Source organism: Oryctolagus cuniculus, chromosome 20 (assembly GCF_051225735.1).
Source record: "Oryctolagus cuniculus isolate XC-2025 breed Fujian yellow rabbit chromosome 20, ASM5122573v1, whole genome shotgun sequence".
Classification (NCBI taxonomy): Eukaryota; Metazoa; Chordata; class Mammalia; order Lagomorpha; family Leporidae; genus Oryctolagus; species Oryctolagus cuniculus.
In genome coordinates, this window is record NC_142886.1 from 9,731,846 (window position 1) to 9,746,790 (window position 14,945).

Sequence of the window (14,945 nt, forward strand, 5' to 3'; positions counted from 1 at the left end):
ACAGCACAGCTTGCTGGCAGGGCAGCCTGAGCCATTGCTGTCAGTAATAGCTTCTCAGGCAGCCAGCCCAGGTGCAGGGGGAGGAGATCTCCATCCGGTGGGTGTGGAGGTGTTGCAGGCTTCAGAGATAGTGACTTCAGGTTTTATAAAAATAATGAAAAAGAGATTCATATATCCAGGAAGAAAAATATATCCCAAACATAATTTAAAAAAAAAAAAAGTTCTCTGTGGGGAGCAACCCGGACTAGACTGTTACTGGAATTAAGACTTATTCTATGCATCTGCTCTCCCACAATATGGCGCTGAGAAGGGAGTAACAACTTCTACGCAGCTGCCTCTCGCCAGCTTGAGTGATGACCTCCAGGAGCTGATCCTGCTCCTGATTGGAGGAGAGCAGCATACTCGGCGTGTGGGTAGCAGAGTTGGGATTGGTGGAAGAGGACTATAAAGGAGGAGAGAGACAACATGCACCAGGAACATCTAAGGGGAACATCTGAGGGAACACCTGTGCAGCCCCCAAGAGAGCCGGCCGGCGGTGTGCCGCTCCCCCGCGGAAGTGGGGAATGTGGCAGGGGGAACCGCCCTTCCACGGAGGTGGAAGGGTCGGTAGCCAACCCGGGAAGAACCAGCAGCAAACCCGGGGAGGGCCGAGCAGACAAAAGAACAGCGCAGGGTCCTGTGTCGTTCCTCCGCGAAGAGGGGGAGCGACAGTTCTCCCTATTTACATCATTGTTACCTGCAGAACACAGAAAACGAGGTCACGTGGAGAAGCAGGTGCTCCTGTTAGCAGGCCCAGTTGTGCTCACTGCTGAAGCCAGCACTTGTGAACCATTTGAGTTGGTCATGTTGAACGCCGCAGCACATCGCACTTCAACATGGTCCCCTGTGGAGCGGAAAGGACTGCCCCGTTGAACCATGCAAGCCCCACAATAGAAGTACTCTGGTGGTGGTTCCATACCATTGAATGGAAGCATTCAGATGACCCAAAGCACCTACCCACTAGACACTAGAAGTAGAAGAGTTTACTAAAGAGTCACTGTCCAGTAACTATTTGTAGAGCCACAAGCACTGTTTCACAGGATTCATGTGCAGAGACAAGACACCAAGGCCTTTTTAATGTGCCGGCATACGGTGGAACTTCTTATCCAAAAACCTGAGCCCCAAACAAAGAGGGGTATTTCCTTATATATAGTTTTAACCTCTTCGTCTCCCTTATACATACATACATTTGATTGGATATTCTAATGTTGCATGTGGCCACAGGAGTTGATACAGTACTGGGCGTGGGGACATAGTTACTGATGGTTTTTGTTGGGCATACTGAACAGTATGCTGTCTGGCAAGGGTTGACATCATGGCTCTGAACAAGAGGGCAGAACGTGAAGTGGTTACATGTGAACAGGTGGGAACTACAGGTGAGGCACTGATGGGCAAGCAGATAACAACCGCGTATCTGTCCCAGGACAGATGCCTCCCTTTTTCTTCTGACCTGGGGAAGGCCTCTACCACAATTTCAATCGTGTCTGTTAGAAACAAGTTCAATTAAAAAACAAAGGCTTCTGCCACACTATAATGTAGCTAAATTGCATCAGATTTATGTTTGACAAACTGATTTTAAAATTTATATGAAAGGGCCAAGATTAACCAAGATTACTGAAAAAGTAGGAGAAAATGTATACTATGAAGAATCATAGGCCAGCACCACGGCTCACTAGGCTAATCCTCCACCTGCGGCGCCGGCACCCTGGGTTCTAGTCCCAGTTGGGGCGCCTGATTCTGTCCCGGTTGCTCCTCTTCCAGTCCAGCTCTCTGCTGTGGCCTGGGAGGGCAGTGGAGGATTTCCCAAGTGCTTGGGCCCTGCACCCTCATGGGAGATCAGGAGAAGCACCTGGCGCCTGGCTTAGGATCAGCACAGCTTCGGCTGTTGCAGCCATTTGGGGGGTGAACCAAAGGAAGGAAGACCTTTCTCTCTGTCTCTCTCACTGTCTGTAACTCTACCTCTCAAATAAATAAATAAAATCTTAAAAAAAAAAAAGGCAAATTCAACAGTGATTCTGAAACATACATACAGTTGGGGTAAGAATGTCAGAAAAAGTGGTAATAATGTAGTCTGATCTGGTATAATGGTTACTTTTAGGGGTGTAGACTAGGGAGGAACTCAGAAGCCCATAAAAGTTGTTGACTGTGTAAGTTACTGGGTAAGGTGGTGTGGTGAGTAAACAATGTTTATTATGTTATTTTGCTTTATAACTTATATGTTATCACCTTTTGTGTGCTTTTCATACTTTAAATTATTTTTAATTTTATCTTTAAGAATTTTTTTTAAAGATTTACTTACTTGAAAGGCACAGTTAGAGGGGCAGAGAGAGCTTGCTTCCATCTACTGGTTCACTCTCCATATGGCCGCAAGGTCCAGGGCTGCGCCAGGTTAAAGCCAGGAGCCTGGAACTCCATCCTGATCTCTCCTGTGGGTGCAGGGGCCCAGACACTCGGGCCGTCTTCCACTGCTTTCCCAGGCACTTTAGCAGGGAGCTGGACAGAAAGTGGAGCAGCCGGGACTCCAGCTGGCACTCATGTGGGATGCTGGCATTGCTTGACCAGCCCTTAAGAAATTTTTAATAACGATTTGGCCATATATTAAAAATGGAAGGTCTAATTCCTGCTCCTCTGTTACCCATTTGGGTAATGCACCCTGTTACCTGGGGTGTGTATTTGTCTCTTTTTAGAAAAAAAGGTTACACTCTTCTTGAACAGTTTTCATGCTTGGCTTTTGTTATCTCTAGAAGATGTTTTGGTTTGGGGATTTTTCAGTCAGAAGAGGCTTCGTATGGAATCCGTATGTCAAAGCACAGAGGTGTTTTACTAAAGCCGTTTGAAGCTCACGGTTCCTGGTAGCCAGGCCTCTCTTGCTTCCAGTCCTCTAGCTCCAGTGTGCTTTTCCAACACGTCACGGCCTTATTCGAATGCACCATGGCGGCTCTCATCACCCTGCTTCTGAGCGACCCGGTTGGGGTTCTTAACATCCGTTCCTGTCGCGTGCTGATGCTTTCGGACTGGTACACGATGCTGTACAACCCGAGCCCCGACTACGTCACCACGGTGCACTGCACCCACGAAGCCGTCTACCTGCTATAGGTATCTGTGGGGCGGAGAGGCATTTTAGTTTAACTTGGTGGATTATTATAGATTTCATTCATTTCAACAGATCAGGCCTTGTGAAACGGCTTGTAGGCACTGGGGGAGATTGTGGAAATTATTTTCTTCTCTCAAGGCATGCAAACGTAGTGTAACAGGTGGTAATAGAAACACAACTGGTATAAAAGAAGCGAAGATATTTTTGTGTTGGTGGTGAACTATGTATAAACACTGCCACAGTGAACTTTATATGTTTCTTGGAATTGTTTAAATGGAGAGCTTTAAGGAAACCCTTTTTCATACACCCCTGAAAAGCAATAGAAGAAATACAGACGAAACATAGAAGAAAGAATACAGGCTTTGTAAACAAAACCAGCCTGGGTTAGAGCTCTTAGTCTTCCAGCTGTGACGCCAAGTTGAACATGTGAAGAGCCTCTTGTAACCTCAGTTTTCCCACTGGTAAAGTGGGAATCATGGTATGTTACAAGGTGCTGTGGAGACTACATGAATCACAATATTAGATACCATATGTTGTGCCTTACAAACAAGAGGAACTTAATAGTAACTGGCATCATTATTAGAGTGCTTGGATAAGTGTTCCTTCATCTTTATTTTTTCCAATTAAATATTTCCATAAGAATGTTTTATTTTAAAATATTATATCCAGGGACCAGCACTGAGATGTGGCTGGGAGGGAATTTAAGGCTCCTGGTTTCAGCCTGGCCCATCCCTGGCTGTTGTCGCCATTTGGGGAGTGAACCAAAGGATGGAAGATCTCTCTGTGTGTGTGTCTCTGCCTCTGAAATAAATAAAATAATTTTGGGGTGCTATCCCCTTATAAGATACTTGGCTTGCAGTATTTCCTTTTTTCCTTAGGTTGTCTCTTAACTCTGTTTGTTGTTCCCTTTGCTGTATAGAAACTGTTTAGTCTGCTGTAAGCCCATTTGTCTGTTCTCCACTTTGTCGCCCGGGCCTTGGGAGTCGTGTAAGAAACTGTTGCCTTCTCCAGTGTCATGGAGTTTTCCCCAACATTCACTTCTAGCTGCTGTACACTTTCAAGTCTTATGTTGAAAGTTTTATCCTTTTGAGTTGATTTTTGTATGTAGTGGGAGGTGAGGGTCTAACTTATTCTGCATGATATCCAGTTGTCCCAACAGTGCCCTTTCTCCATTGTGTTCTTGGACTCTTGTCAGAAATCACATGGCTGTAACTGTGTGAGTTTATTTCTGAGCTCCCTACTCTGTTCTGTGGGTCAAATCGTAACCAGATTGTTAATGCCTATATAGTATTCCAGCATGAGTATACTCTAAAATGTACCAGTTTCCGATTGTTGGATATTTATTTTCATCCCAAGTTTTCCTTATTATAAGGTGATTCAATAAAAATTCATATAAAGTTTTTATGTATCCGTGATTGTTTCCCTCTAATAAGGAACTGCAAGTTGAACTGTTGGGTGAGAGGGTTTGAACACTTCAGAATCTTTGGTGCGTGTGTGTAAGCTGCCCAGCGCAGGCATCGGAGCACGCCTGCTGCACCTGTGATAGTCTGTGTGTAAACAATGTTCTTTTGAAACCTTTTTTAGGATCTTTGATTTAAAAACGATTGAGGATGAGAAAGGTTGCAGATGTATGTTTGATGTTACAAATTGCTTGCTCTATTTCAGATACACCATTGTGTTTATTTACTATGCGTTCTGCCTGGTGTTCATGATGCTGCTGCGCCCTCTGCTGGTGAAGAAGATCGCCTGCGGGTTAGGGAAGTCTGACCGGTGTAAGAGCATCTACGCCAGCTGTACTACTTCCCGATTCTCACAGTGCTGCAGGCGGTCAGCGGAGGCCTGTTATGTAAGTGGATGCGTGAAGCCGATGAAATATATCGTCCGCATGTGTAGTAGTACTGCTGCTCAGCTTGATTTGGGAAGGTTTATTTGTTTGTTTGTTTATTTTAAAGTCAGAATTAAAGAAAGAAAGCAGGAAAAAAAACTTACATCCACTGGTTCACTCCCCAAATGGCTGCAATGGCCAGGGCTGTGCCAGGCTAAAGCCAGGAGCCAGGAGCTTCTTTCAGGTCTCCCATGTTTTGGGTACAGGGGCCCAAGCAGTTGGGCCATCTTCACTGCTTTCCCAGGCCATTACAGGAAACTGGATCAGAAGTGCAGCAGCCATATGGAATGTGGTGCTGCAGGCAGTGGCTTAACCCGCCCTGTGCCACAGCACCAGCCCGGTTTTTATTTTATTTTATTTAAGATTTATTTATTTTTATTTGAAAGGCAAAATGATAAGAGAGAGCGATAGATCTTCCATCTCCTGGTCACTCCCCAAATGCAACACAGTGCTAGTTCAAGCTGAAGCCAGGAGCCCAGAGCCCCATCCAGGTCTCCCAAATGGATGGCAGGGGTTCAGATATTGGGTCATCCTCTGTTACCTTCCCAGGCATATTAGTAGCAAGCTGGCTGAGGAGTGGGGCAGTCAGGACTTGAACTGGTGCTTTGAAATGGGATATCTGCATTGCAGGTTGTAGCTTTCAACTCACTGCCACAACTCTGACCCCAGGAGCTTTCTCTTTAATTTTTTTTTAATCTTGAAAATGAACATTAGTATAGATTTTTGTTGAGACATCTATTCTTACTTTTAAAATGGGCTTGTTGGAATGAAGTAGAAGTTTTCAAGAGATCAGTGGCAACTAATCAAAATTGATTTAGAGAATACCTTGTATTTGAAGATTATGACCAAATTGGGAGGTTTTTTTAATTTAAATATAACAAATAAAAACTGGTTTCTATACATAATTTATAAAAATTAGCCTTGATGGATTATGCTGTTTAACTTCGGTCTTAGATTTCTAAGTTCCTTTATGAAAACCTTTTAGACACAGACTGGCTGTCATTATGCAGGTAATACACGTAGGAAATGCAGTTTTGTCATAGAGCTTGGGAATGTAACTTGGCTCCAGGTAAGGATAGAGCCAAGGATAGAGCGAGGACAGAGCCGGGGGAAGAGGATGTTGGAGACTAGTCAGAGATCTGTGTTCCTCCAATACCGGCTTTTAGACAGACTTCCACTTGACTGGCATGGTATTGAAAAATGAGGAATTCCCGTCAGCTGTCGGAGCTCGCCTCTTAGATCTGGCTCACTTGAAGTCTACCTGCTGCTGGCCTCTTGTAGGCTTTGAGGTGACGGTGCTTGTTCTGTGGAAGGATTGGGGAACACCCAGCCTCCGAGTGGTACAAGGCCCATGAAAGCGTTTGGTCTGCCCTGATAAGTCGACCACAGGTGGGACCTGAAATTCAACAGATCAGTAGCAGCCTGATTTTTAAGCTGATAATTTTGTATGGCCCTGGAATGATGTTATTAAATATGCAAATAGCCCTTCGCAGAGAAAGGTTCCCCACCCCTGCTGTAGGGAATAGAGACTACTATTCAAGTCCCAGCTGCTCAACTTTTTTAAAGATTTATTTATTTATTTGAAAGAGTTACACAGAGACAGGAGAGGCCTGGCCGCAATGGCCGGAGCTGCACTGATCTGAAGCGAGGAGCCAGGAGCTTCTTCCGGGTCTCCCAAGGACTTGGGCCATCTTCCACTGCATTCCTAGGCCATAGCAGAGAGCTGGATCGGAAGAGAAGCAGCTGGGTCTCCAACCAGTGCCCATATGGGATCCCAGCGCTTCAGGCCAGGGTGTTAACCCACTGTGCCACAGTGCCGGCCCCTTCTTTCTCTTTCTTTTCTTTTCTTTTCTTTTCTTTTCCTTTTTTTTTTTTTTTTTTTTTTTTCCTTTCTTTTCTTGATTTACTTGAAAGGCAGAGTTACACAGAGAGAAAGAGAAAGCTTCCATCTGCTGGTTCATTTCCCCAGAGGGCCACAATGGCTGGGGCTGAGACTAGATTAGGCCAAAGCCAGGGGCCAGAAGCCTCTTCTAAGTCTCCCACGTGGGTGCAGGGGCCCAGGCACTGGGGCCGTCTGCCGCTGCTTCCCCAGGCACATTAGCAGGGAGCTGGATTGGAAATGGAGCAGTCAGGACTGGATACATTGGCCATGTGGGATGCTGGCACCACTGGTGGCAGCTTAACCTGCTGTGCCACACCACCAGCTCCCAGTCTAGTCTTTCAGAGGATGTTGGGAGAAGAGTGAGGTCATCAGATTTGCATTTGAGTGGAAGATGGATTGTCAGGGGAAGAAAGCCTGGATCATCAGTTCAGAGAGAGGTAAGGAAACACAAAGCCTGACTGCCCAGTGGCCAAGCAGCCCAGGGAATGAGGAGCTCTTCCAAAGGCAGAGTTAAGTCAACTTTCAGTTAACAAATCAAATGGAAGGGTTGAGGGAGTGAGACAAGAGTATGATGTGGAGCTGGCGTTGTGGTGCAGCGGGTTAAAGCCCCAGTCTGCAGCACCGGCCTCCCATATGGGCACCAGTTCAAGTCCCAGCTGCTCCACTTCCGATCCAGCTCTCTGCTATGGCCTGGGAAAGCAGCAGAGGATGGCCCAAGTCATTGGGCCCCTGCACCTACATGGGAGACCCCAAAGAAGTTCCTGGCTTTGGATCGACGCAGCTCTGGCCATTACGGCCATTTGGGGAGTGAACCAGCAGATGGAAGACCTCTCTCTTTCTGCCTCTACCTGTCTATAACTCTGCCTTTCAAATAAATAAATAAGTCTTTAAAAAAAAAGTCTGATGAAGAGCTTTCTGACTTAGTAACTGATAGTTAGATAAACAGTGAAAATTTGAGGAAGCAAACAGTTTGGGAGGGAAAGTGAATTTATACTAATCTGGAGCCTGGGAGACCATCTGTCAAGGCAGGAAAGGATTACAAACTGGCAGCCCTCGGTCCTGTGCCCTAGCCCATCATAGCCGCCTAGACTGGGGGAAAAACAAAACAAACACCTTTTCCATCACAGAATGTTTTTAGATCAATTTGTAAAAAGCCTTCACTAAAAGGCATTGATAGGTCGGGTCGTTGTTACTGTTTGCCTGAAATAAAGTCTCATGCAGACTGCTGAGATGAGTCAGAGAGTATCATACCAACTGGTAATTTTGCAGCATGGAAAAGGGAAAATAGATGAGTTTTGGTTCGTAGTGACACGGCAAATCCGAGCAGAGGGGGACAGCAGGGAGTTTCCACCAGGTAAATGTTGGGGATCAAGGGTCTAGGAAGACGCTGGAATGATTAGGAAGATGGCAGAGCCAACAGACCTGCCTGGAATTGTTGCTGAGACCCGTTTCACGTGTGCTCTGCATCTGAGCTATCAGGGAACTGAAATACAGATTCCCTGTCCCCAGCCCGGTGCCTCCCCCTCCTCCCCTGAGTCTGGGCCTCGCTAGCATCCCATCTCCTCCTTGTTGCCTCCTGCGGCTTTTTTTTTTTTTTTTAGATTTTTATTTATTTATTTGAGAGGTAGAATTACAGACAGTGAGAGAGAGAGAGAGAGAAAGGTCTTCCATCGCTGGTTCACTCCCCAATTGGCCGCAACGGCGAGAGCTGCACCAATCTGAAGCCAGGAACTCCTTCCTGGTCTCCCATGCGGGTGCAGGGACCCAAGCTCCTGAGCCATCTTCCACTGCTCTCCCAGTCCACAACAGAGAGCTGGACTGGAAGAGGAGCAGCTGGGACTCGAACTAGCAACCATATGGGATGCCGGTGCCGCAGGCGAAGATTAACCTAGTGCACCATGGCACCAGCCCCTCCTGTGGCTTTTTACCAGCAGGTCTTAGGTCTGCATTCACAGCACGTACGGCCCCTTCTGAGGGAGTGGGGCTCTGGGCCGGGGCTGCCTGAGGGCTCAGTCGCTGGCTGTGATGGGAAAGGTTCTGAACGCCCAGCATGCAGCCCCTCAGCAAGCTGGAGTCCGGCCTCTGCAGGGGCCTCGGTCTGACTGCGTCCTGAGTGACACTGGGAGCTGCGCCAGGCGGGGCTGCTGCAGCGAGGGACAGGAGCTTCACACACTGAGCTGTTGAAGACTGACTGTGAGAAACACCCTTTGTTTTACATTCTGTGGATTTAAACGTTTCAAGAGAAAGGTAGTGCTTTGCAGAAAAGTATTTTGTTTAAACTGTTACTACTGAGTTTTGAAGTAGAAATTTATACAATTTTTTTGAAATTTGTAGAATCTTGATACTAAAGTACTGAATGATCTACTGTTCCTTGAGGTTTCTTGATAAGTGAACTCTTCTAGAGGGTGAACCCGGTCACTCTTAGCAATCGCCTCTCTCAACCAAAGTTCCCCACTTGAACCACAGAAAGTACAGAGCTGTTATATTTATAAAAGAAATCTGATTTATTTGGGAGGCAGCGCTCCCATCCGCTAGTTCTCTCCCTCAGACGCTTGCGAGGCTGAGCCTTGGCCTGGCTGGAGCTGGGAACCAGGAACTCAGTCTGGGTCTCCCGTGTGCGCAGCAGGGACCCAACTGCTTCAGCCATCACCGCTGGTTCCCCTGTCACAAGCGAGCAGGACACTGGGCTCTGGGGCGATGCTGGGCCTCAAACCCAGGCTCTGACGCGGGCCGTCAGTGTCGACGCCAGGCCAGACGCCTTCCTCAGAAAACCACGAGCAACTGTTCTCTCCATTTCCCCAAGTTTGGCCATAACTCAGTCAGTGTCATTTTAGATACACAGGAAAGAAGTCAACTCTGGATATCCACTGATGCCTTGGGCAAGAATCTTCAAAGGTCAGCCAAGGGTAGTTTTTCATTTGTAAATCATGGAATCGCTTCCCACATGTCTTGGCATATGAAAATTACATGAAACGCAGACCTTGCTCCCCTAAAGCTGTACAGGAACAGACTGTATTTTCCATGGCTGTTTCCCAGGTGCAGTTCTGGAGCTGGGTGATTGAGGCGGAGACTGGCCGGCAAGGCCACAGTGTTTCTTACCTGGTTCTTGCCTGGAGAGTTCGCTGACGCCGGCCTCAGCATGCTGGGACGTCAGGGCTAGCACAGGACTGCTTGGGAAAGGATTCAGCTCTAGGGAGAATTACACTGTTTGAATTTACTTAATGGTTTATTCAGAAAGTCTGTGTAATATCTAACGATACCAATGCTTGTCTTTCAGATTACGCCTTCCCGTTCATTATATTAGTGTTATCGTTGGTTACCCTGGCTGCGTACATGTCGGCTTCGGAAATAGAGGTAGGAAGCCTTTCTTCTTGTCTAAAAGTGCGTTTTGTTTTTGTTTTTGTTTTGGTAATTTGGCAGGTGAATAGCACAGTACCTATGATAAGGTTTAGTAATCGTTGGCTAATGGGTGGTACTAAGTACTTTTTAGTTGATGAAGTTTACGGAAGGTTCTGAATTTTGGACCATGTGTTTCCTTGGGAAGTTGGTGACGTAGTGAAGAAGGCTCAGCTGCCCAGCGTGATGGAGAAAGATCACTGCACAGTGTTTACCACACAGCAGATACATAAGTACTGAAGAGTGGAAACTTACTAACAGTATTTTCGGAGAAACATAACAATGCTGCCCTATATACAGATCTAATTCCAGTTTCATTTCACAGTGGCAGCAGTCATGCTGTGCATTCTATTTCCTGTTTTACCCCAGACTTATTTGCTTGATTTTGGATGTTTAGCGCTGGCCTATAGTGTCTGTAGCACTTTGGTGATTTGCGATAACATTAATAGCAGCATTAGTTCCGATACTGGTTTTGTTTTTGTTTTGTTTTTTTGAGAAATCTGTTTCGTGTCTCCAACTTTTGAGTATTTCAGTGGAAAGTCACTACTATAAATATCTCTAATTTTGTTGTTTTGTTATTTAAATGTCTTTATTTTCAAATATTTTTGATGAAAAATTTTGACTCCGGTTGGTTGGTGAAAGGAACATCATGTCATCACACATATTTATTTATTTATCTTTAAGGATTTATTCATTTATTTGAAAGGCAGAGTTACAGAGAAGACAAGGAGAGACAGAGAGAGAGATCGCTGATCTGTTGATTCACTCCCCAAATGGTCGCAATGGCTGGAGCTGGGCCAGGCAGAAGCCAGGAGCTTCTTCTGGGTCTCCCACATGGGTGCAGGGGCCCAAGCACTTAGGCCATCTTCTGCTGCTTTCCCAGATGCATTAACAGAGAGCTGGATCAGAAGTGGAGCAGCCGGGTCTCGAACCGGCACCCACAGGGGATGCCGGCACTTCAGGTCAGGGTGTTAACCCACTGTGCCACAGCACCGGTCCCTCAAATGCTTGCTTTTAACTCCAGTAATATCTCTGGTGGAAGAATTCTTTATCTTGAAGCTAAACACTAAAGGGATCAAGTGTGAAGTGTCTTCGTATTCTCCCGCTCTGCGCTTGCCAATCTGATGCCTACAGAGGGCTTGCACTGGCGGCACAGCTGGTGGGACCTGTGCTTTCTCGTGAATCTTAGACACAGAGGTCCGCCCAGGAGTCGGCTGCTGCCTGCCATGGAGAGGCTGCTGGCGATGGCACTTTTCCTACTGCATTAGTGTTAAGAGTGAGATGAGAGGCCGGCGCCGCAGCTCACTAGGCTAATCCTCTGCCTGCGGCACCGGCACCCCGGGTTCTAGTCCCGGTCAGGGCACCAGATTCTGTCCCGGTTGCTCCTCTTCCAGGCCAGCTCTCTGCTGTGGCCCGGGAGTGCAGTGGAGGATGGCCCAAGTCCTTGGGCCCTGCACCCCATGGGAGACCAGGAGAAGCACCTGGCTCCTGGCTTCGGATCAGTGGCGGCCATTGGAGGGTGAACCAAAGGTAAAGGAAGACCTTTCTCTCTGTCTCTCTCTCTCTCACTGTCCACTCTGCCTGTAAAAAAAAAAAAAAAAAAAAAAAAAAAAAAAAAAAAAAAAGAGAGAGATGAGAGAAAACTTGGAGATCACTGTGACTTTTAGGTGGAGTCACATCAGAGGGACCGGCGGTATTTTTATAATGGATTCTTTTGTTTCCAATGGTAGACTGCCCTTTTTTTCTCTTTTATGTTTTGACACTTCTGCCAGCTCTAAGGGAAGATCTGAGGGGAGAAATGATTCAGTGTCCTGAGTGTAGGTAGAAGTTAACTAGATGCTGCTAGGTGAACGGGCAGCCTACTTCCCTGCGCCTGTGGCTCTCTCCGTCCACACAGTGCAGTTAGCGCCCTCCCCAGGCATCAGCAGGGACTGCCTCGGAGGACAGTAGTTCTGGGTGGTGAGCCGGGTGGTGACGGATGCTGGGTCCTTCCACTTTCTGCACCGCTTGGAGCTTTATTAACGAGTAAGAGAAGGGGACGCGTCCACGTCTCCTCACTGCCGCCCTCTCACCCTCCAGGCAGGGAAGGAAGCTGGGTTTGTGTAGCTCCGAGCTCCCCCTGCAGACTCGGAGCCACAGCAGATCAGGGCGGGAAGAAACAGGGACACAGGACCCTGTCCCAGTGCGTTTCCTGGCGTGGTGCTGTGGCTGAGTCCCCTGCAGCCCTGGGCACCTCTGTGACTGTGGGAGGCTCAGTGTCCTCACCAGCAGGGCCGGTCCCTGGGCGGGTGACCGAGAGACGGCCTTTGCAGCTCCGTCTGATCGTAAGCCTAGGATTGTGTGTGTCAGCAAATACGTTTTACATGAGACTGCATTCAGTTATCCGGATGACTCTACCTGATAACCTGTGTTTCTCCTTTCTTTAAAACTGTGTAGAGCTGCTACGACCTTCTGGTCAGGAAGAAAAGACTCCTCGTTCTCTTCAGCCACTGGCTGCTGCACGCCTACGGAATAGTCTCCATCTCCAGGGTGGAAAAGCTTGAGCAAGATCTGCCCCTCCTGGCCTTGGTGCCCGCACCCGCCCTCTTTTACTTATTCACTGCCAAATTTACGGAGCCTTCACGGATACTCTCAGAGGGAGCCAACGGACACTGAACGTAGAACGCCAACAGCGAAGAAGCTCTCAATTTACAGAACCCTGAAGACGTGTTAAAGTGTCAGCGCCGCTCCGTCCTGCTCGGAGCGAGATGCTCGGTGTGTGCTGTCTCCCCTCAACAGACCCTGTGGTGGGGACACAGAGTGAGCAGTGCTCCGTGACCTGGCACAGCCTCCCCTGTGGTGGGGACACAGTGCACAGTGCTCCATGACCTGGCACAGCCTCCCCTGTGGTGGGGACACAGAGTGCACAGTGCTCCGTGACCTGGCACAGCCTCCCCTGTGGTGGGGACACAGAGTGCGCAGTGCTCCGTGACCTGGCACAGCCTCCCCTGTGGTGGGGACACAGTGCACAGTGCTCCATGACCTGGCACAGCCTCCCCTGTGGTGGGGACACAGGGTGCGCAGTGCTCCGTGACCTGGCACAGCCTCCCCTGTGGTGGGGACACAGAGTACGCAGTGCTCCATGACCTGGCACAGCCTCCCCTGTGGTGGGGACACAGAGTTCACAGTGCTCCGTGACCTGGCACAGCCTCCCCTGTGGTGGGGACACAGAGTGCGCAGTGCTCCGTGACCTGGCACAGCCTCCCCTGTGGTGGGGACACAGAGTGCGCAGTGCTCCGTGACCTGGCACAGCCTCCCCTGTGGTGGGGACACAGAGTGCGCAGTGCTCCGTGACCTGGCACAGCCTCCCCTGTGGTGGGGACACAGAGTGCGCAGTGCTCCGTGACCTGGCACAGCCTCCCCTGTGGTGGGGACACAGAGTGCGCAGTGCTCCGTGACCTGGCACAGCCTCCCCTGTGGTGGGGACACAGAGTGCGCAGTGCTCCGTGACCTGGCACAGCCTCCCCTGTGGTGGGGACACAGAGTTCACAGTGCTCCGTGACCTGGCACAGCCTCCCCTGTGGTGGGGACACAGAGTTCACAGTGCTCCGTGACCTGGCACAGCCTCCCCTGTGGTGGGGACACAGAGTTCACAGTGCTCCGTGACCTGGCACAGCCTCCCCTGTGGTGGGGACACAGAGTTCACAGTGCTCCGTGACCTGGCACAGCCTCCCCTGTGGTCGGGACACAGAGTGCGCAGTGCTCCGTGACCTGGCACAGCCTCCCCTGTGGTGGGGACACAGAGTGCGCAGTGCTCCGTGACCTGCCACAGCCTCCCCTGTGGTGGGGACACAGAGTGCGCAGTGCTCCGTGACCTGGCACAGCCTCCCATGTGGTCGGGACACAGGGGAGTGTGTGCAGTGCTCCGTGACCTGGCACAGCCTCCAGGGCACCAGAGAGCTGCAGAAGCTCCTGCCTCAGCAGTCCAGCCGTTCTCAGAGCAGAACCACTCTCCTGTGTGCCTGTGGCGTGCTGTCCCCGTTTCATAAGGAGACCTTCCAGCAAGTGTAATCTGAGATCCTGGGCAGTAGTAATGTGCGTGCCTGTTATGTGTCATCTCCTTTCACTCTGTGATAGGTTCAAGGACAAACATACTTGTGGGCTCTGATGGCAAACATGGGAATACAGTGTGCAGCTTTTTGTTATCTATTTATTTTCACCAGTACAGTATTCTGATTATGTCACAAAAATAGAACATAATTTATATAACAGGTTTTCTGTTTGTGGATGATTTGGTTGAAGATGTGTTCAGGTTATTGTTCCATGTAAGAAAACAGTAATAAAGAGTTTAGCTACGATAGTTCTCAAATGTGCTGACGTTTTTCGACACACTAAATAATTGAAAATGTTAACTTTAAAGAAATGCATTCATTCCCAAATGAATAAATGCATATACTCACATATTTGTTTCTCATAACTCACTTTTGAAGGATTTATACACACACATATACATGACAGATGCTGCCATGTTTTATTGGTCCTTAAGAGCTGTTTTTTCACATGGTGACATCTCTGAATTAGGATGTATCTTACTGTTGATGGCTTCTTAGATTTAACGAAATGTAAAATACACACAGCTCATGAACTGTTCCCTGTGGTCGGCTGTTGGG

The 14,945-nt window shown here is 48.4% G+C and overlaps 1 protein-coding gene across 1 annotated transcript in view; it reads left to right on the top strand.

The window, feature by feature from the left end:
• Nucleotides 1-14,736, top strand: part of LOC100344687 (JNK1/MAPK8-associated membrane protein) — a 24,453-nt gene extending 9,717 nt beyond the window's left edge. The window contains 5 exon segments of the mRNA XM_051838739.3: nt 2,925-3,128; nt 4,799-4,920; nt 4,923-4,979; nt 10,178-10,254; nt 12,733-14,736. Coding sequence (XP_051694699.3) covers nt 2,925-3,128; nt 4,799-4,920; nt 4,923-4,979; nt 10,178-10,254; nt 12,733-12,951 — 679 coding nt within the window. The 3' untranslated portion in view covers nt 12,952-14,736.
• Nucleotides 14,737-14,945: the final 209 nt, after the last annotated feature.